General features: G+C 29.3%; 2 protein-coding genes across 9 annotated transcripts in view; one reads left to right on the plus strand and one right to left on the minus strand.

Annotated features, from left to right (window-relative positions):
- LOC111416152 (voltage-gated inwardly rectifying potassium channel KCNH6-like) overlaps positions 1 to 23567 on the plus strand; it is an 84545-nt gene that overhangs the window by 31833 nt on the left and 29145 nt on the right. For 4 of the 8 annotated variants that reach the window (XM_071201081.1, XM_023048107.2, XM_023048125.2 and 1 more), the window contains 10 exons: positions 784 to 872; positions 1118 to 1260; positions 1600 to 1680; positions 14791 to 15037; positions 15094 to 15275; positions 15550 to 15570; positions 19609 to 19763; positions 19903 to 20144; positions 20195 to 20841; positions 20890 to 21070. In XM_071201081.1, coding sequence (XP_071057182.1) covers positions 784 to 872; positions 1118 to 1260; positions 1600 to 1680; positions 14791 to 15037; positions 15094 to 15275; positions 15550 to 15570; positions 19609 to 19763; positions 19903 to 20144; positions 20195 to 20841; positions 20890 to 21070 — 1988 coding nt within the window. Of the gene's footprint in view, positions 1 to 783; positions 873 to 1117; positions 1261 to 1599; positions 1681 to 2324; positions 2529 to 7861; positions 8459 to 8578; positions 8958 to 13833; positions 14384 to 14790; positions 15038 to 15093; positions 15276 to 15549; positions 15571 to 19608; positions 19764 to 19902; positions 20145 to 20194; positions 20842 to 20889; positions 21071 to 23567 lie in introns of those variants that run through there. The other 4 variants (XM_023048114.2, XM_023048117.2, XM_023048138.2 and 1 more) reach the window with 4 other exon arrangements.
- LOC111416216 (Elongator complex protein 4) overlaps positions 2107 to 23567 on the minus strand; it is a 91931-nt gene continuing 70470 nt past the window's right edge. The window contains exon 8 of the transcript XR_011642251.1: positions 2107 to 2349. The gene's annotated coding sequence lies outside the window, so the exon portion shown is untranslated. The remainder of the gene's footprint in view (positions 2350 to 23567) is intronic.

The raw sequence follows: 23567 nt of genomic DNA on the forward strand, positions 1-23567 counted from the left end.
TTTAATTGTTGTTTTATTCCTTACAAAGCACGCACTTTCCTTTTTTAATATGCAAGGTTTCATCTTGATATCTTAAGAATTCGGTTTTTAGCGATTTTTTAAAAATGTTATTAAAATTCGTCATTTTAAAAAATTGGGTTGACTTCAAAAACTGTTATCTCAAAAACGGATTGAGATTTTCAAATGGGGTTTTATTCCTTACAATATATGCGCTTCCCCTTATTAATATCCAAGGTTTCATCTTGTTATCTTAAGAATTCCATTTATAGCGATTTTTTTAAAATATTAAAAATTGGATTAACTTCAAACATTGTTATCTCAAAAACGGATAGAGATTTACAAATGGTGTTTCATTCCTTACAAAGCACTCACTTTCCTTTATTAATATCCCAGTTGTCATCTTGATATCTTAAGAATCCGATTTTTAGCGATTTTTTTAAATACAGGTGTCTCAGCGAGACCGGTCATTAGACGTTTCTGGGATTCTTTCCATGACACACTAGGCTAATATCGATATGATTTGCTTACATATCGATATTAGCCTAGTGTGTCATGGAAAGAATCCCAGAAACGTCTAATGACCGGTCTCGCTGAGACACCCTGTATATTATTAATAATCGTCGTGTGTTATCTCAAAAACGGATTAAGAGATTCAAATGGGTTTTTATACCTTACAAGGTACTCAATTTCCGATATTAAAGTCCAAGGTTGCTCCGAGATACCTTAAGAATTCGATTTTTTTTTTTAATTTAATTTTTTAATACAACTTCTTTTTATTTCCAGGCATGTTTCGAATAAAGTAGCGCACGCGACCAGTTTAGACGCAATAGCACGAAGACAACATTTCCGATCGGGATTTCCCCCGAGCATTTGTAAGTATAGAATTAAGCGCGAAATAAAAACCCGGATTATTTACCCCCTCGCTTTTGATTGTTTTCGTATTTATCTAGAAATAGCCGCGAGGGCCCCTAAAATACTCGTCTCCTTTTACATTTTTAATCCCCTCCTTTCATTTTAATCTCTCTACAACAATTATTGTTCTTTGTTAGTTTTCTTTGTGTCGCTTTCTTTCAGCGTACTTCTTCACGTTATTATTATTTATTTTTTTTTTTTACAGCAAACAAAGTGCCTCTCGCTTCCAAGCAATTTCCGAACGTTTCCAGCGAGAGCGATTTGAACAAGCACAAAACCGGCATTCATCAGCACGAAGCGCGTAAAAGTCCAAGCCTTAGTAATCCTACAGATTCAATTAAACAAAAGGTAATTTCTTTAATAATTATATTATGAAATTTTTTTTATATTATACACTAGTTATTTTTTATTGGAGCTTAATTTTTATAATTTTTTTCATTTTTAAAAGATGGCGGCATTCATTTCGGCGTTGGTGTCGCCATCTCGTATCGAGAGGCCGAATTAAACCGAAATCGATTAATTTTTTTACTTCAAATCACTTTTTATTTTATTTTTATTTTGTTTATATTTATTTATTTATTCCTTGTTAATATTGCTTCATTAATTTAATCGTTTTAATTTCATTAATGTTAATTTGCGCCTTATTGCACCTTTTAGAAGTAAGAATGGCTTCTTTACTTTTTGTAGTTTTCTCTTCAGGACAACGGTTCCGCCAAATACTTCCAAAGCGGGTTGCACACGCCGAAAATGGGGGAGAAAGTTGCACAGGTCAGTACTTAAATTATTTTGTAATTTTTTTTTGCTACCTTATTTACTTTTTTGTGATTAAAACAGCATCTATGTATGCGTATATACAGCAAAAGTGTTTTTTAAAACCGCAAACAAATGTAGGCCACGCGCTAACATTGGGCATACATTATGGATTATTTTAATTACTAGTTCTCAACACGGTGTGACACAGAAAGAGTTGAGGAGGGTGAGGTGGTTGTTTTACTCATAATGCCTCATTTTGCGTATATGAGGAGTTGCTCTCCGAGGTATTCAAGGTAAAAATGCGTGTAATTAACGCTGAGTGGAAATTTCCAAAAAAAAAACACCCTGTATATAATAAATTTTTTTTTATTAATTAATTAATTACAATTAATTCATTACTTTCTTATAACCCATATTATTATTATTATAATTATTACAACAATCAAATTGATACCATCACACCCAAATTTTTTTTATATACAAGCTGTCCATAAAAACACTTCAATTAAAATTTTATAAAAACATTTTTGGATGCCCTGATTTGTAAGGATTGATCGAAGCGGGTACACGCCAACTTTTGCGACCTCTACCGGCCGGTCTTGCACATTTCGTTATTTCCAGAAACACTGCGACACCGAGTGTCACGTGGTGCACCGTCCAAATTTTCATCATTTCAACCCTCGCCTAAAACAAAAAAAATAATCTCATTAAACGAAACATTTTTTCTTCTCGAAATCGAAATTGAAATTGAAATAATCAGTGCCGGATTTAAAATATTTAAGTGAGATAAACTGAGTGGTGTGGAGTGGAAGATTTGAATTAAAAAAAATTTTTATTGGTTTATGATGATATAAGGCGAATAGGTATCGAGAGTTTTTCGCACTCAGCTTTGCCTGATTTATCTCGTCTTTGTCTCAATTTTGTTTGATTGAGATGAAGTGGGATAATGTAGAAGCTTTTTTTGGTATTTTAGGCTATTTTTGTAATGTATTTTGATTAATAAAGCTTGGATTGAGATTAGAGGCGAACTAAAACGCTAAGTTTTTATTATTTCTTTATCTCACACGGCTTTTAAGACGTCATTACACTCCATAATCCGTTTTTCCATTATTTGTCACTAAGTTATTTTTCTTTGTTTAATCAATTCCCTTTATGTCAAGTGACCTAATTTGTACGAGATCTCCTTTTTAAGATTTATATGAAGTTCGTTAAAAACAGATGAGGAAGAAATCTTTAAAATACATCCGGGGGTCATAAATTTTCTTAGCGCCATCTCTAGAGCTTTCAAAGCAAGTCTTCCAAACTTAATTTTCTCTCCATTTATATTATACATCTTTGACCTTCTTAAATAATATCATTAGTAAATTCAATAAATTTGTGTTTTAACTTCAAATTTATATTAACTCGATTATTTGACAGCTGTCATTTTTGACAGGAGACCATTTTAAATCTTATCATATCATGTTTTTCAGTCGAGATTATCTCTTACTTCGTTGCTTTTAATGAGAATTACATTTTGGTAGAAATTTATTAAGTAATTTGACATTTTTGACAGCTGTCACTTTTGATTAATGCCAATTTTAAATATTTCATTTTGGGATTTGTATTTATTTTAAAAATTTTATTAAAATAAAATGAAATTATTGAGCTAAAAAGTTACCGTCATTAACGTTTTGGCCAGAGAGATAAGTAATTTGACATTTTTGACAGCTGTCACTTGATAAATCAATTAATTAAAGTTTTTGCAACAAAATCGATTTTGTAATAAATAAAAAATTCTTTAAAACGCCGTAGGGTACGTTATTAATTAATATTTCGAAATTTAATATTTTGACATCTGTCATTTTTGACAAGAGACAATTTTAAATGTTATCATTTTATGTTTTTTAATCGAGGTTGTCTCTTCGCGGATTTTGAATGAGAATTACAGTTTGGTAAAAATTTATTCATTTGACATTTTTGACAGCTGTCACTTTTGATTAATGTCAATTTTACATGTTTCATTTTGGGATTTGTATTTTAAAAATTTTATTTAAATAAAATGAAATTATTGAGCTAAAAAGTTACCGTCATTAACGTTTTGGCCAGAGAGATAAGTAATTTGACATTTTTGACAGCTGTCATTTGATAAATCAATTAATTAAAGTTTTTGCAACAAAATCGATTTTGTAATAAATAAAAAATTCTTTAAAACGCCGTAGAGTACGTTATTAATTAATATTTCGAAATTTAATATTCTGACATCTGTCATTTTTGACAAGAGACAATTTTAAATGTTATCATTTTATGTTTTTTAATCGAGGTTGTCTCTTACTTCGCGGATTTTGAAGAGAATTACATTTTGGTAAAAATTTATTAAGTAATTTACCATTTTTGACAGCTGTCACTTTTGATTAATGCCAATTTTAAATGTTTCATTTTGGGATTTGTATTTATTTTAAAAATTTTATTAAAATAAAATGAAGTTATTGAACTAAAAAGTTGCCGTCATTAACGTTTCGGCCGGAAGAGATAAATAATTTCACATTTTTGACAGCTGTCAGTGGATAAATCATAATTAATTAAAGTTTTTGCAACAAAATCGGTTTTATTATAATTAAAAAATTCTTCAAAACGCCGTAGAGAACGCTATAAATTAATATTTCGAATATTAATACTTTGACATCTGTCATTTTTGACAGGAGATAATTTTAATTGTTATCATTTTGTGTTTTTTAATCGAGGTTGTGTCTTACTTCGCGGATTTTGAATGAGAATTTCATTTTGGTAAAAATTTATTAAGTAATTTGACATTTTTGACAGCCGTCACTTTTGATTAATGCCAATTTTAAATGTTTCACTTTGGGATTTGTATTTATTTTAAAAATTTCATTAAAATAAAATGAAGTTATTGAGCTAAAAAACTGCTGTCATTAACGTTTCGGCCGGAAGAGATAAATAATTTGAAATTTTTGACAGCTGTTACTGGATAAATCATAATTAATTAAAGCTTTTGCAACAAAATTGAATTTGTAATAATTAAAAAATTCTTTAAATCGCCGTACAGAACGTCAAAAGTTAATATTTCGAAATTTAATACTTTGACATCTGTCATTTTTGACAGGAAATAATTTTAAATGTTCTCTTCTTTGAGATTGTCCCTTACTTCGCGGATTTTGAATACGTTTTGGTAGAAATTTATTAAGTAATTTGACATTTTTGACAGCTGTCACTTTTCATTTATGCTAATTTTAAAGGTTTCACTTAGGATTTACATATAGTTTTTGATAAAATGATGTTATTGAGCTAAAACGTTGTCGTCATTAACGTTTTGGCCTAAAGAAATAACTATTTAGACATTTTTGACACCTGTCAGTTTTGATTAATGTCAATTTTAAAGAGTTCACTTTGGTATTTACATTTACTTTTTACTAACATGAAATTATTGAGCTAAAAAGTTGCCCTCATTAATGCTTTGGCCGGAAGAGATAAGTAATTTAACATTTTTGACAGCTGCCACTTTTAATTAATGCCAATTTTAAAGGTATCAGTTTGGGATTTACATTTATTTTTTAACAAAATGAAGCTATGGAGCTAAAATATTGCCGTCGTTAACGTTTTGGCCCGAAGAGATCAGTAATTTGACATTTTTGACAGCTGTCACTTTTCATTAATACCAATTTAGAGGTTTCACTTTGTGATTTATGTTTATTTTTTAATAAAATTAAGTTATCGAGCTAAAAAATGGCCGTCATTAACGTTTTGGCCTAAAGAAAGAACTAATTAGACATTTTTGACAGCTGTCATTTTTCATTAATGGTAATTTTAAAGGTTTCACTTTGGGATTTACATATATTTCTTAATAAAATGAAGTTATTGAGCTAAAAAGTTGTCACCATTATCATTTTGGCCTAAAGAAATAAATAATTTGACATTTTTGACAGCTGTCACTTTTCATTAATGCCAATTTTAAAGGTTTCACTTCAGGATGTACATATATTTCTTAATAAAATGAAGTTATTGAGCTAAAACGTTGTCGTCATTAACGTTTTGGCCTAAAGATAGAACTAATTAGACATTTTTGACAGCTGTCACTTTTCATTAATGCCAATTTTAAAGGTTTCACTTCAGGATTTACATATATTTCTTAATAAAATGAAGTTATTGAATTAAAACGTTGTCGTCATTAACGTTTTGGCCTAAAGAAATAACTAATTAAACAGTTTTGACAGCTGTCACTTTTCATTAATGCCAATTTTAAAGGTTACACTTTGGGATTTACATTTATTTTTTAACAAAATGAAGCTATCGAGCTAAAATATTGCCGTCGTTGACGTTTTGGCCCGAAGAGATCAGTAATTTGACAATTTTGACAGCTGTCACTTTTCATTAATGCCAATTTAGAGGTTTCACTTTGTGATTTATGTTTATTTTTTAATAAAATTAAGTTATCGAGCTAAAAAAATATCCGTCATTAACGTTTTGGCCTAAAGAAAGAACTAATTAGACATTTTTGACAGCTGTCACTTTTCATTAATGGTAATTTTAAAGGTTTCACTTTGGGATTTACATATATTTCTTAATAAAATGAAGTTATTGAGTTAAAACGTTGTCGTCATTAACGTTTTGGCCTAAAGAAATAACTAATTAAACAGTTTTGACAGCTGTCACTTTTCATTAATGCCAATTTTAAAGGTTACACTTTGGGATTTACATTTATTTTTTAACAAAATGAAGCTATCGAGCTAAAATATTGCCGTCGTTGACGTTTTGGCCCGAAGAGATCAGTAATTTGACAATTTTGACAGCTGTCACTTTTCATTAATGCCAATTTAAAGGTTTCACTTTGTGATTTATGTTTATTTTTTAATAAAATTAAGTTATGGAGCTAAAAAAATATCCGTCATTAACGTTTTGGCCTAAAGAAAGAACTAATTAGACATTTTTGACAGCTGTCACTTTTCATTAATGCCAGTTTTAAAGGTTTCACTTCAGGATTTACATATATTTTTTAATAAAATGAAGTTATTGAGCTAAAACGTTGTCGTCATTAACGTTTTGGCCCAAAAAAATAACTAATTAGACATTTTTGACAGCTGTCACTTTTCATTAATGCCAATTTTAAAGGTTTCACTTCAGGATTTACATATATTTTTTAATAAAATGAAGTTATTGAGCTAAAAAGTTGTCACCATTATCATTTTGGCCTAAAGAAATAAATAATTTGACATTTTTGACAGCTGTCACTTTTCATTAATGCCAATTTTAAAGGTTTCACTTCAGGATTTACATATATTTTTTAATAAAATGAAGTTATTGAGCTAAAACGTTGTCGTCATTAACGTTTTGGCCCAAAAAAATAACTAATTAGACATTTTTGACAGCTGTCACTTTTCATTAATGCCAATTTTAAAAGTTTCACTTCAGGATTTAGATATATTTTTTAATAAAATGAAGTTATTGAGCTAAAACGTTGTCGTCATTAACGTTTTGGCCTAAAGAAATAACTAATTAGACATTTTTGACAGCTGTCACTTTTCATTAATGCCAATTTTAAAGGTTTCACTTCAGGATTTACATATATTTTTTAATAAAATGAAGTTATTGAGCTAAAAAGTTGTCACTATTATCATTTTGGCCTAAAGAAATAAATAATTTGACATTTTTGACAGCTGTCACTTTTTATTAATGAAAATTTTAAAGTTTTGGGATTTAAAAAATCTAAAAAGGTGTCCTCATTAATGATCGATTTAGAAGTTTTAACCCAATTTGCAACTTTTCTGCAGTTTAAATTTACAAGACAATATCCTTCCGATCTAAATTAAGATCTCTAAACCCACTCCAAACTGACCTTTCCCCCTCCTTCAACCCTCGCGTTCCCTCCACCCCATCATTATCCTGTAATACCCATCGAAATGATTTCATCCACACCACTTTTAAAGGAAATATCAAATGAAAAAAAAAAATTCCTCATTTTTTGACCCAATTCGTATCATTACATAACCTCAATAAAACTTAACCGGAGATTTGCGTGTAAGTTATCGTTTCGTACAATCATAGCACTTGTTTAATCGACCGCTTGACGCATTTTAAAAATCAAGGTAAAAACAAACCACGTGGGCTCATTTTTTGAATGAAAAAAACACTCTGTATACGGCTTATTATAAAATTTTTGATATACAGGGTGATTTTTTTTTTTGAAAAAAATTTTTTTAAGATAAAAAATGTGCCAATGAAATTCGGAAAATGCGAGAAGAATGTCATGACTAAAATGATTTTAAAAAAACTCAAAATGGACCTGATCGAGAAGGACAATTTGCGTTTCGAGGATTTACACATAATAAAAACCCTAATCGATGAGGTCGAGGGTGGCGGTAATCGAAACGGGAAATCTTCCTCCACGAAAACAACGAGAATGTGTCGATGTGAGAAGCGAAAAAAGCTGAGTTACAGCGATTCCCTCATTAATAAATACAATAAGGTGCACCCCCCGCGTCGAAGGGGCACCAAAGGGAATTTTAAAAGCTTGGATTCGTATTACGTGGGGAAATCGGAGATGTTGGCGGCGAGGAGCTTTCAAAACGGCGTCCGATCCGAGGGAAATTTGTATTTGGACTTTTACGAGAACGCAGGAAGTTTAGAAAATGCGGATGCGAATTCGATGCGGAGCATGCCCGAATTGAAAACGACGAGAAATGGGAAATTTATGAAAAGGAAAATTAAATATACGAGCGTTGAATTGGAGGAGGAGCCGGTTTCTTTGGTTGAGGAGAGTTTGAGGCATAGAGATAGTGTCAGGAAAAGTGTTAAAGAGGTAAAAATAATTTTATTCATTTTTCTTGTCACTTTTGTAACAATGAAGTTTTGAGTCGCGCAACTCCTAAACGATCCGATCTACGCAGACGTGGGGGGCGGCTGCTCCGTGGATGTGCTCGCCGCGGAAGACATCAATACACGACTTTCCCAGTCTGCTTCTCTCGCGTTCACGCGCCAAACCCCAAAACGTACAAAAACACAAACTCTTTAAACCGTAATTAATCTAAATTTAGTTTTAATCCCCAAAAATAAATCGAAAATGTTATTGAACTTGAACGTATTAAAAACGCAACGTTGTGGTGATGGTGAACTTCGCTTAAATGACTTCATTTAACAACAAAAATAACGTAAATAAGGATGTTGAGGTGTATTATTAAAGTGAGAAAAAAATTCATTTAGGAAATTATTAAGAAGAAATTATCATAATAATGACGCCCGGTTAAAATTCATTTAACACATGGACGTTTTTAAGATTTTAAGAAGATATGAGTACGATGGTACGTTTTATTTAAAAAAAATTAATCATTTTTAACGAAAAAAAAGTGTGTTCGACTAAAAAGCCCTCGATTTCTTTGTTTCTGGCTTCGAAGAGATCAACTGTTGATCCTCCCTTTCATATTTTTCGACGTTCTTTCTCGCATTGTTTAAAACAACGCGATAATATTTAATCACACGGGAATTTAATCCAAGTAAAAGAGGTGTTAATGTGTTAAAATTAGAACCGGAGGTGCATCCTTTTATTTTTAGGACGGTTCGGGCTTTTTTTTTTAAGTCGTTAACCTCAAAGTGGCCTCGATTTGTATAAAAAACCTAAATACTCGGAAAACCCGGAAAACCACCACGACTATTTATCATTAATTATTTTTAATTTTCTTGGAATTCTTTAAAATTCAAAAAATTTTTTTTTAATTTTAATTATTATTTCGTTTTTAATCGATAGGAAATGAAAAACCGATTCATTTAAGCCCAAACACGCCATATCCAATTATTATAGTTCTTAAGATAATCCAATTTTGACAGTTTTTTTAAATCCAAGATGGCCGAAATTAAAAGTATTAGTTAGCGCCATCTATGGTTTGTAACAGCAACGACTCCAAATTATGTTAGAATTTTTTGAAAATCTTGCTGTTTTATTGTTTATTTAAATTTTTTAATTAATAATAATTATTAATATAATTAAATGTCTTAATAAATTTGATATCTTCATTTAAAATCCTTTAAAATGAGCCCAAACACGATGGGGTTATCTCAAAAAACAACCGAGATACAACAAAAAGTTAATAAATGTCAAATTCGACGTGAAGTTAGCAACATCAAAAAAATAACGAAATCTCGGCTATTTTTTGAGATAACCCCTTCGTGTTTCGACTCATTTTAACGGATTTTTAATAAAGATTAAGAATATTAAAAAAACAAATTTGACATTTAAAACCGGAAGTAGCCCATATCTCGCGTATTTTTAAAGATAAATGTATCGAGTTTGTACTCATTTCAAAGGATTTTTAATTTTCTACAAGAAAACGTCGATTTTAAATTAAAATTGTTTATTATTTTTTATTTATTTAATTATGACGGATTTTTTAAAATATTCTTAATCTTTATTAAAAATCCTTCAAAACGAGCCCAAACACGATGGGGTTATCTCAAAAAACCACCAAGATACAACAAAAAATTAATAAATGTCAAATTCGACGTGAAGTTGGCAACATCAAAAAAATAGTGATATCTCGGCTATTTTTTGAGATAACCCCTTCGTGTTTCGACTTATTTTAACGTTTTTTAACAAAGATTAAAAATATTAAAAAATCAAATTTGACATTTAAAACCGGAAGTAGCCCATATCTCGCGTATTTTTAAAGATAAATGTATCGAGTTTGTACTCATTTCAAAGGATTTTTAATTTTCTACAAGAAAACGTCGATTTTAAATCAAAATTGTTTATTATTTTTTATTTATTTAATTATGACGGATTTTTTAAAATATTCTTAATCTTTATTAAAAATCCTTCAAAACGAGCCCAAACACGATGGGGTTATCTCAAAAAACAACCGAGATACAACAACAAATTAATAAATGTCAAATTCGACGTGAAGTTGGCAACATCAAAAAAATAGTGATATCTCGGCTATTTTTTGAGATAACCCCTTCGTGTTTCGACTTATTTTAACGGATTTTCAATAAAAATAAAGAATATTTAAAAATTGAATTTGACATTTAAAACCGGAAGTAGCCCATATCTCGCGTATTTTTAAAGATAAATGTATCGAGTTTGTACTCATTTCAAAGGATTTTTAATTTTCTACAAGAAAACGTCGATTTTAAATCAAAATTGTTTATTATTTTTTATTTATTTAATTATGACGGATTTTTTTAAAATATTCTTAATCTTTATTAAAAATCCTTCAAAACGAGCCCAAACACGATGGGGTTATCTCAAAAAACCACCAAGATACAACAAAAAATTAATAAATGTCAAATTCGACGTGAAGTTGGCAACATCAAAAAAATAGTGATATCTCGGCTATTTTTTGAGATAACCCCTTCGTGTTTCGACTTATTTTAACGTTTTTTAACAAAGATTAAAAATATTAAAAAATCAAATTTGACATTTAAAACCGGAAGTAGCCCATATCTCGCGTATTTTTAAAGATAAATGTATCGAGTTTGTACTCATTTCAAAGGATTTTTAATTTTCTACAAGAAAACGTCGATTTTAAATCAAAATTGTTTATTATTTTTTATTTATTTAATTATGACGGATTTTTTTAAAATATTCTTAATCTTTATTAAAAATCCTTCAAAACGAGCCCAAACACGATGGGGTTATCTCAAAAAACAACCGAGATACAACAACAAATTAATAAATGTCAAATTCGACGTGAAGTTGGCAACATCAAAAAAATAGTGATATCTCGGCTATTTTTTGAGATAACCCCTTCGTGTTTCGACTTATTTTAACGTTTTTTAACAAAGATTAAAAATATTAAAAAATCAAATTTGACATTTAAAACCGGAAGTAGCCCATATCTCGCGTATTTTTAAAGATAAATGTATCGAGTTTGTACTCGTTTCAAAGGATTTTTAATTTACTTCAAGAAAATGTCGATTTCGAGTCAAAATTATTTAATATTTTCGAAATGAAATTGGTAACATATCGACATTCAACGGGTTTGATCCTGTTAAGTCTTTTAATCAGGTTGGTATTGTCGAGGATTTGAATGGCTTCGACGTTAACGCGACGAACAACATTATTTCAATAATTCTTAGTTGTATAGGTGTAGGTAACTATTGATTGACCGGAATTTGAAAATTGTCTGGTACAAATATAATAATATATTATATAATATTAACGATCAATACGCTATGACGTAATCAAGATAGTTACATTATACAGTAATATTGAACGAAGAAGAGCCTACACCGGTATTTGAGGGGGTTCAGTTCATTACGCGAATCAATTCGGAAATTTGATCCTGTTGAAATGGACACGTTACGTTGAGTATGGTTTCATGTAATAATTAGAACCTATTCTCAAGCGATAATAATAATTATAAACGAAATAATATAACATTTATAACTTAAAAATTGAGATAAGTATTTAAAATGATGAAATTTGATACCCAACAACACATATTTTAGACAAAAAAAAATTTTATAACCTCAAAACGTCAAAATCCGCCATCTTGTTTTTTAGTTTTATCAATATCTTTTTGAGTTTTTGTCGGAAACGCGTCGTGTTTGGACTTAAATGAATCGTTTTTAAATTTCCTAACGATTAGAAATACTTGTTTATTAAAAATTTTTTTTTTAATTATAAAATTGCTTTAAAATCGGGATAAGAATTTAAAATGATGAAATTTGATACCCAACAACCCATATTTTAGGCAAAAAAAAATTTTATAACCTCAAAATGTCAAAATCCGCCATCTTGTTTTTTTAGTTTTATCAATATCTTTTTGAGTTTTTATCGGAAAAGCGTCGTGTTTGGACTTAAATGAATCGTTTTTAAATTTTCTACCGGTTACAAACATTTATTTATAAAAAAAAAATTTTTTTAATAATAAAATTGTCTTAAAATTGGAATAAGAATAAAAAATAGCGCAATTTGATACCCAACAACCCATATTTTAGGAAAAGAATTGTTTATAACCTCAAAACGTCAAAATCCGCCATCTTGTTTTTTTTATTTTTATCAATATCTTTTTGAGTTTTTATCGGAAACGCGTCGTGTTTGGACTTAAATGAATCGTTTTTAAATTTCTTATCGATTAGAAATACTTGTATATTAAAAAAAAAAATTTTTATTGTAAAATTGTCTTAAAATTGGAATAAGAATAGAAAATGGCGCAATTTGATACCCAACAACCCATATTTTAGAAAAAAAAGTGGTTTATAACCTCAAAACGTTAAAATCCGCCATCTTGTTTTTTAGTTTTATCAATATCTTTTTGAGTTTTTATCGGAAACGCGTCATGTTTGGACTTAAATGAATCGTTTTTAAATTTCCTACCGGTTGGAAACATTTATTTATTAAAAAAAAATGTTTTTATTATAAAATTGTCTTAAAATTGGAATAAGAATAAAAAATGGCGCAATTTGATACCCAACAACCCATATTTTAGAAAAAGAATAGTTTATAACCTCAAAACGTCAAAATCCGCCATCTTGTTTTTTATTTTTATCAATATCTTTTTGAATTTTTATCGGAAATTCATCGTGTTTGGACTTAAATGAATCGTTTTTAAATTTCTTGTCGATTAGAAATACTTATTTATTAAAAAAAATTTTTTTTATTATAAAATTGTCTTAAAATTGGAATAAGAATAAAAAATGGCGCAATTTGATACCCAACAACCCATATTTTAGAAAAAGAATAGTTTATAACCTCAAAACGTCAAAATCCGCCATCTTGTTTTTTATTTTTATCAATATCTTTTTGAGTTTTTATCGGAAATTCATCGTGTTTGGACTTAAATGAATAGTTTTTAAATTTCCTATCGATTAGAAATACTTATTTATTAAAAAAAAATTTTTTTATTATAAAATTGTCTTAAAATTGGAATAAGAATAAAAAATGGCGCAATTTGATACCCAACAACCCATATTTTAGAAAAAGAATAGTTTATAACCTCAAAACGTCAAAATCCGCCATCTTGTTTTTTATTTTTATCAATATCTTTTTGAGTTTTTATCGGAAATTCATCGTGTTTGGACTTAAATGAATCGTTTTTAAATTTCCTATCGATTAGAAATACTTATTTATTAAGAAAAAAATTTTTTTATGAATTTTAATTTATTCCAAGAAAACAATTTCGTTTCAAAATCGAAATTTTTCCATTTGGATTATTCGAAATGAAATTTTAAATGAAAAAGATGTCAAGAGGAACGATCTTAACAAATAGAAGTGCTCCTTAAGATCAAGAAGATGACATTTTTATCTCGATTCTGAGTGATGGCATCAGAAAGCTTGCTTAAACCAACCGATATCCCGCTGATCATAACCTCAGCGACTTCCAGCCCGGAAACAACGCGGAAATCTTCGGTGGCGGTCCAAAATTTAGAAATAATTAAAGACATCAGGAAACTATCGGTCGATATCAACGTGAAGAACCGAAATAACAGCTTCGATGCGAACTCGAACGTTTCGAAAGAGCCAAGAAAGTTGAGCGTGGATAAAAGAAGATACATCGGGGGATCTTTGAAGTACGAGATCGGAAGGAATGAAAGCGTTTCGAATTTTATAACGAAATGGAGTAGCGTTCGAATTAAAGGGACAGGTTTCCACGATTCCGGGAAAAGCGTCGTTAAAATCGAGCCGTGTAATGGGATGCCCAACATGGCCGGAATGAACAATAGGGATTACGAAAACTTGAAAAGTCCGATTAGTCCGGGATCGAATAACGTGAAAAGTAATATTGGAAAAGTAAGTTTCTTTTTTGTTGTGTTTCTGTGTACATTTATCGTTGTGGAGTTAAAACTTATTGATTAGTTCGTGACCGACACATGTTCCTCCTCTCTCTTTCCGAACGCCATCACGTGAATAATGTAGCGTTGAACCGAATACGAAGAACGAATAAATGTTTTAATCACAAAAAACATCTCTTTTACTTTAATTAATTCTCAAAGTTTATTAAAAACAAGATTTAATCATCCCCACCCCCCTATATATTTTCCATTCGAACTTTAAGAGGAAAATATAAAAGCTCGCAGCTTCTATATTCGCCACTTTTCATCCGACTCCAACCCGACATGGGAGTTTCTTGGAATTGTTTCAAATCTAAGGTTACTTAAATTAAATTATATATTTATAACTGTTTTGATTCATTTTAGGTGCTTTCACTGGGAGCTGACGTTTTGCCCGAATATAAACTTCAAAATCCTACGATTCATAATTGGACGATTCTCCATTATTCGCCTTTCAAAGCAGCCTGGGATTGGATCATTTTGATTCTTGTTATGTACACGGCGATCGTAACGCCTTACGTCGCAGCCTTCTTACTCAGTGAGCCCGATTTTAACACGAGGAAAAATTCGAAAAAATACACGGAGGATCCGATCGTTATCATTGATCTTATTGGTGAGGTTAAAAATGAATTGGGAAAATTTATTTTGATTTTGTTGATTAATTTCTAGTTGATGTGACCTTTATAATTGATATTTTGATCAATTTTCGGACGACTTTTGTGAGTTCTAACGAGGAGGTTGTTTCGCATCCGGGGAAAATAGCCGTGCATTATTTGAAAGGGTGGTTTTTGATCGATTTGGTGGCGGCGATTCCGTTCGATTTGTTGTTTTTTCGACAAGACACCGACGAGGTGAGTGCCAAAAGCGTTTATTTTTAATTAATTAAGTGTTTTTCTTAGATTGTGTTTAGAACGGTGTGTTTTAGAAAAAAATTTAAAAAAAATTAATGATCTAAAATGTATATTATCCCTTTTGGTGTCTTTTTTGATTAATTTTTTTTAATTTTCATTTTTTTTGGTTAGAAATTGGTGTTTCGAGATAAAACTTGAAAATTTTTGAGATATTACAAAAAAAAATACAATTTTATTAGGGTAGATTTTAAAGTGTCCATGTTCTTTTGTCTAGTTGGGCTTGGATAAAGACGAGGTAGTCATCCTAAAAATTAATTAAAAAAAATTTAGGCAAAAATTGTATATCTCAAATTTCTCAATCAAAAAAAACAATGCAATATACAATTTTTGCCTCGCATACTTATTTATCTTTTAATTTTCATTTCTCCCATAAAACAAATTAAAATCCCTCATTTTTAACGCTATTACTTTTATTATATATTTATTATATATTTAAAGTAAAAAATCACGCTTTTGGCAATATGCAGCTTTTCTCGAAACATTGTCTCGAAAATGCGAGGTAAAAAGAACAACTTTAAATATTTTTGATCAAAAAAACCCAAGCTGAAATGGCTTTTGGCAGAATTTTTCCTTTTTTATGTTATAAAAGCATGTTATTAGATGTTACAGCAAAAAAAACACAAAATCCTCCCCGCCATAAAATGAAATCATTTAAACACCATTATTATCACAATCTGAACAAAGAGGCGCTTAATTTAAGTCCAAACACGACACATTTATCTTAAAAATAGCCGAATTGATCATATTAATATGATCGTATTTAAGAAGCGCCACCTACATTAAAAGAAAATTAAAAATTATCATTATTTTCGTACTGTTGGAAACGAGACTTTTAATTTGAGCCCAAACACGGCATATTTATCTTAAAAACAACCAAAATGATCATATTAATATGATTGTTGGGCGCCATTTTGATTTTTTTTATCATCCAATCTAATTAAATTAAATGATTTTAAATAAATATTAAAATAAAGAATGATTTTATCAAAAAAAAATTTTTAACATAACCTAAATTTATTATTTTTAATAGGCGCCATCTATGTGTTTAAAAAAATTTAAAATATACCACTATTTTTGCATTCTTGAAAACGAGACTTTTAATTTGAGCCCAAACACGGCATATTTATTTTAAAATTAATCAAAATGATCATATTAATATGATGGTTGGGCGCCATCTTGAATTTTTTAATCGTTCAATTTTACCTAATCGAGTGATACATCAAATTAAACCTTTTTTTATGGAGAATTAAATAAAATTAAATCAACAATTTTTTTAACACAACCTAAAACTTCATCGTTATTAAAAGGCGCCATCTATATTATTAAAACAAATTCAAAATAACTCATATTTATGAATTCGCGTTAAAAAGATGTTTAATTTAAGTCCAAACTCGACGTGTTTATCTCAAAATTAACCGAAACGATCATATTGATATGATCGTTGGGCGCCATCTTGATTTTTTTTATCACTTAACCTAACCTAATCGAGTTACACATCAAATTAAAGCTTTTTTTTACGGAAAATTTAATAAATTTAAATTAAAAAAAAAATTTTAAACAACCTAAATTCATCATTATTAAGAGACGCCATCTATATTATTAAAACAAATTCAAAATGATTAATATTTTTAAATTCGCGTTAAAAAGACGTTTAATTTAAGTCCAAACTCGACGTGTTTATCTCAAAATTAATCGAAATGATCATATTGATATGATCATTGGGCGTCATCTTGAATTTTTTTATCATTTAATGTAACATAATCGGGTTACACATCAAATTAAAGCTTTTTTCACGAAGAATTTAATAAATATAAATTTAAATTAAAAAAAAAATTTTTAACACAACCTAAATTCATCATTATTAAGAGGCGCCATCTATATTATTAAAACAAATTCAAAATGATTTATATTTTTAAATTCGCGTTAAAAAGACGTTTCATTTAAGTCCAAACTCGACGTGTTTATCTCAAAATTAACCGAAATGATCATATTAATATGAACGTTGGGCGCCATCTTGAATTTTTTTATCGCTTAACCTAACCTAATCGAGTTACAAATCAAATTAAAGCATCTTTTACGGAGAATTTAATAAAAATAAAATTAAATCAATAAAATTTTGTAATATAACCTAAATTCATCTTTATTAAAAGGTGCCATCTATATTATTAAAATAAATTAAAAATGATTTATATATTTAAATTCGCGTTAAAAAGACGTTTAATTTAAGTCCAAACTCGACATGTTTATCTCAAAATTAATCGAAATGATCATATTGATATGATCATTGGGCGCCATCTTGAATTTTTTTATCATTTAATCTAATATAATCGAGTTACACATCAAATTAAAGCTTTTTTCACGGAGAATTTAATAAATATAAATTTAAATTAAAAAAAATTTTAACACAGCTTAAATTCATCATTATTAAGAGGCGCCATCTATATTATTGAAACAAATTAAAAATGATTTATATTTTTAAATTCGCGTTAAGAAGACGTTTAATTTAAGTCCAAACTCGACGTGTTTATCTCAAAATTAACCGAAATGATCATATTGATATGATCGTTGGGCGCCATCTTGAATTTTTTTAACACTTAACCTAACCTAATCGAGTTACACATCAAATTAAAGCTTTTTTCACGGAGAATTTAATAAATTTAAATGAAAAAAAAAATTTTAAACAACCTAAATTCATTATTATTAAGAGGCGCCATCTATATTATTAAAACAAATTAAAAATGATTTATATTTTTAAATTCGCGTTAAGAAGATGTTTAATTTAAGTCCAAACTCGACGTGTTTATCTCAAAATTAACCGAAATGATCATATTGATATGATCATTGGGCGCCATCTTGAATTTTTTAATCACTTAACCTAACCTAATCGAGTTACACATCAAATTAAAGCATTTTTTACGGAGAATTTAATAAAAATAAAATTAAATCAAAAAATTTTTGTAATATAACCTAAATTCATCTTTATTAAAAGGCGCCATCTATGTTATTAAAACAAATTAAAAATGATTAATATTTTTAAATTCGTGTTAAACAGACGTTTCATTTAAGTACAAACTCGACATGTTTATCTCAAAATTAACCGAAATGATCATATTGATATGATCATTGGGCGCCATCTTGAATTTTTTTATCACTTAACCTAACCTAATCGAGTTACACATCAAATTAAAGCTTTTTTCACGGAGAATTTAATAAATATAAATAAAAAAAAAATTTAACAACCTAAATTCATCATTATTAAGAGGCGCCATCTATATTATTAAAACAAATTCAAACTGATTAATATTTTTAAATTCGCGTTAAAAAGACGTTTAATTTAAGTCCAAACTCGACGTGTTTATCTCAAAATTAATCGAAATGATCATATTGATATGATCATTAGGCGCCATCTTGAATTTTTTTATCATTTAATCTAATATAATCGAGTTACACATCAAATTAAAGCTTTTTTCACGGAGAATTTAATAAAAATAACATTTTTTAACATAGCCCAAATTTATCATTTTTAAGAACAAATTAAAATATATATTATATTATATTATATATTATATATTATTAAAGCAAATTCAAAATGATTTATATTATTAAATTCGTGTTAAAAATACGATTCATTTAAGTCCAAACACGATGTATTTATGTTAAAATTAGCCAAAATGATCATATTGATATGATCATTGAGCGCCATCTTGAATTTTGTTGTCACTCAACATAACCTAATCATGTGATATATCAAATTAAAGCATTTTTCATAGGGAATTCGATAAATTATAAATTGAATTAAAAAAATACACAAAAAATTGACAGGCGCCATTTAGAATTTTTTCTAAAATCAGAATAACCTAGTCATGTGACATATCAAATTAAAGCATTTTTCATGGGGAATTCAATAAAATTAGTTCGGTTGGTAACTTATTGACAGGCGCCATTTTGAATTTTTTTAAAATCAACATAACCTAGTCATGTGACATATCAAATTAAAGCATTTTTCATAGGGAATTCAATAAAATTAATTCGGTTGGTAACTTATTGACAGGCGCCATTTTGAATTTTTTTAAAATCAACATAACCCAATCATGCGACATATCAAATTGCAGCATTTTTCACGGGGAATTCAATACGAACGAAATAAAAATGATCGATGCGATGAATCGAATTAGTTTTGAGAAAATCGGGGAAAAATGTCGTTTTTTAAAAGCAATCAAAGCATTAAGATGAAGAAGAGTCCATCACCCACCTTTTCCTATCTTCCTTTCAGGCGACCACGTTAATGGGCCTCCTGAAGACCGCTCGTTTACTGCGTTTAGTACGTGTAGCTCGAAAAATCGATCGTTATTCGGAATACGGGGCGGCCGTCCTACTCCTGTTGATGGCTACGTTCGCGTTGATCGCGCATTGGTTAGCTTGCATATGGTGAGTAGAATGAGTTAGATTAGATTTTAAAATTTAGGCTGCATCTTTAGAGAGTTTTTAATTAATTTGATTATCTAATTTAATAAATCACCTCTTTTTTTTGGAAATAAATTTACTTATAAAGAATTTTTTGATTTAGGTATGCGATTGGAAACGCTGAAAGATCCATGTTGGACGCAAAAATTGGATGGTTGGATAGCTTAGCTCACGACACCCAACAAGAATATACAAACGAAACGGGAAGTGGTCCGAGTATAAAAAGTCGCTATGTCACCGCCTTGTATTTTACTTTTACTTCGTTAACAAGCGTCGGATTTGGTAACGTCGCTCCAAATACCGACACAGAGAAGATTTTTACGATACTCGTCATGCTAATCGGATGTGAGTTAACATTAAAACTTAATGAATCATCTTAATGAATCAATTTTTAGCTTTAATGTACGCAAGCATCTTCGGCAACGTTTCCGCAATCATCCAACGTTTATATTCAGGAACCGCCCGTTATCACACCCAAATGTTGCGCGTGCGCGAATTCATCCGATTCCACCAAATCCCCCATCCACTCCGACAACGTTTAGAAGAATACTTCCAGCACGCGTGGACCTACACGAATGGAATCGATATGAATTCGGTTTTAAAAGGATTCCCGGAATGCCTCCAAGCGGATATTTGCCTACATTTGAATCGAAATTTGCTACAAAATTGCACGGTTTTCGACGGTGCAAGTCCCGGATGTTTACGGGCGTTAACTTTGAAGTTTAAAACAACTCACGCGCCACCTGGTGATACGTTAGTGCACCGCGGCGATGTTTTAACTTCGTTGTATTTCATTTCAAGGGGACAAATTGAAATATTAAGAGACGATATCGTCATGGCGATTTTGGGGAAATTCGATATTTTCGGGGAAAACCCCTGCGTTCATTCGACGCTTGGAAAATCAAGCTGCAGCGTTCGAGCTTTAACGTATTGCGATCTTCACAAGATTCACCGCGATGATCTTTTGGACGTCTTGGATCTTTATCCCGAGTTTTACAACAATTTCATGAATAATCTCGAGATAACGTTTAATTTAAGAGATGTAAGTTGATTTATTTGTTGTTTTTTCAATTAATAATTAATTTTTTAGGATGATCAAGCGGGTGTTGTCTCAAAACACCATTTCTATCCGAGATCTCAGTCGCAAGATCGCGATCGGGATCGATATTTGAGGAGTTTTAATGGAAGATCGAATAATGGGGGGCATTCTAGCCGGGGGAATTCGGTTAATGGGCGGCAGGAGTCTCAATGTAGTGAAGAATCGGAATCGGGTGAGTTGAAATTAATTTAAAGAAAAGATTTCTGTAATTTTAGTCGGTATTAGTTTCGCTATTGAATAACAGATGTCGCTTTGGAATTAAACTTAAAGCATAAATAATATTGCGAAAAACAACAAAGCGATTAATTTGGTGGCTTCTTAATAATTAGTATTATATCAATCGAAAATTGACTTTGACATTTCAAACCGAAAATATTAAAGGTTAACTTCATGGTGATCATTTCAACTTTAATTTTGATGTATTCGTAATCTTTATTAAATAACCTTTAAAATGACGCATTTATCTCAAAAAACAAAAAAGTTAGAATAAAAAGCGTTAAATCCGAAGTTGGCAACAATGAAGTTAGCAACATAATTTTTAAATATTAATACCAACCTCAATTTTAGAGATTTTTTCTTGTATTTTCGTTTTTTATGAAGAATTATATTTGTTTTAAGACATTTCGAAAAAATTACGAATATGTCAAAATTGACGTTGACATTTCTAACCGGAATTTTACCATAATTTTATTAATATTGAAATAAAATGTGTCGTGTTGGTACTCATTTTAAAGGATTCTTAACGACGATTACAAATATGTCAAAATTGAGGTTGACATTTTAAACCAAAAGTTCAAAAGTTGATAACTTTATGGTGTTAATGTCAATATTAATTTTGATGTATTCGTAATCCTTATTAAATAACCTTTAAAATGAGCCCAAACATGACGCACTTATCTCAAAAAACAAAAAAGTTAGATTAAAATGCATTAAATCCGAAGTTGGCAACAATGAAGTTAGCAACATAATTTTTAAATATTAATACCAACCTCAATTTTAGAGATTTTTTCTTGTATTATCGTTTTTTATGAAAAATTATATTTGTTTTAAGACATTACGATAAAATTACGAATATGTCAAAATTGACGTTGACATTTCTAACCGGAATTTGATCATAACTTTATTAATATTGAAATAAAATATGTCGTGTTGGTACTCATTTTAAAGGATTCTTAACGGCGATTACAAATATGTCAAAATTGAGGTTGACATTTTAAACCAAAAGTTCAAAAGTTGATAACTTTATGGTGTTAATGTCAATATTAATTTTGATGTATTCGTAATCCTTATTAAATAACCTTTAAAATGAGCCCAAACATGACGCACTTATCTCAAAAAACAAAAAAGTTAGAATAAAAAGCGTTAAATCCGAAGTTGGCAACAATGAAGTTAGCAACATAATTTTTAAATATTAATACCAACCTCAATTTTAGAGATATTTTCTTGTATTTTCGTTTTTTATGAAAAATTATATTTGTATTGACATTTTGATAAAATTACTAATATGTCAAAATTGACGTTGACATTTCTAACCGGAATTTTACCATAATTTTATTAATATTGAAATAAAATATGTCGTATTGGTACTCATTTTAAAGGATTCTTAACGACGATTACAAATATGTCAAAATTGAGATTGACATTTTAAACCAAAAGTTCAAAGGTTGACAATTTCATGGTGTTAATGTCAATATTAATTTTGATGTATTCGTAATCCTTATTAAATAACCTTTAAAATGAGCCCAAACATGACGCACTTATCTCAAAAAACAAAAAAGTTAGAATAAAAAGCATTAAATCCGAAGTTGGCAACAATGAAGTTAGCAACATAATTTTTAAATATTAATACCAACCTCAATTTTAGAGGTGTTTTCTTGTATTTTCGTTTTTTATTAAACATTATATTTGATTTAAGACATTTTGATAAAATTACGTATATGTCAAAATTGACGTTGACATTTCTAACCGGAAATTGCTTATATCTCGGGTAATATTGAAGTTAAACGTATCATGTTTGGACTCATTTTAAAGTATTTTTAATGAAGATCACAAATACGTCAAATTTTACCTTGACATTTCTAACCGGAAGTTGACCATATCTTTATTAATATTGAAATGAAATATGTCGTGTTGGTACTCATTTTAAAGGATTCTTAATGACGATTACAAATACGTCAAAATTGAGGTTGACATTTCAAACCAAAATATCACAAAGTAACAACTTCATGGTAATAATTTCAACTTTAATTTTGCTGTATTCGTAATCGTTATTAAATAACCGTTCAAATGAGCCCAAACATGACGAACTTATCTCAAAAAACAAAAAAGTTTGAATAAAAAACAATAAACCCGAAGTTAGCAACAATGAAGTTAGCAACATAATTTTTAAATATTAATACCAACCTCAATTTTAGAGATTTTTTCTTGTATTTTCGTTTTTAACGAAGATTTATATTTGTTTTAAGACATTTCGATAAAATTACGGATATGTCAAAATTGACGTTGACATTTCTAACCGGAACTTGACCATAACATCATTAATATTGAAGTTAAATATGTTGTGTTTGTATTCATTTTAAATGTTTTTTAATGAAAATTACAAATATGTCAAAATTGACGTTAACATTTTAATCTTGAAGTTAGTAGTCGTATAATAGACAAATGGACAA

This window comes from Onthophagus taurus, unplaced genomic scaffold, assembly GCF_036711975.1.
Source record: "Onthophagus taurus isolate NC unplaced genomic scaffold, IU_Otau_3.0 ScKx7SY_16, whole genome shotgun sequence".
Classification (NCBI taxonomy): domain Eukaryota; kingdom Metazoa; phylum Arthropoda; class Insecta; order Coleoptera; family Scarabaeidae; genus Onthophagus; species Onthophagus taurus.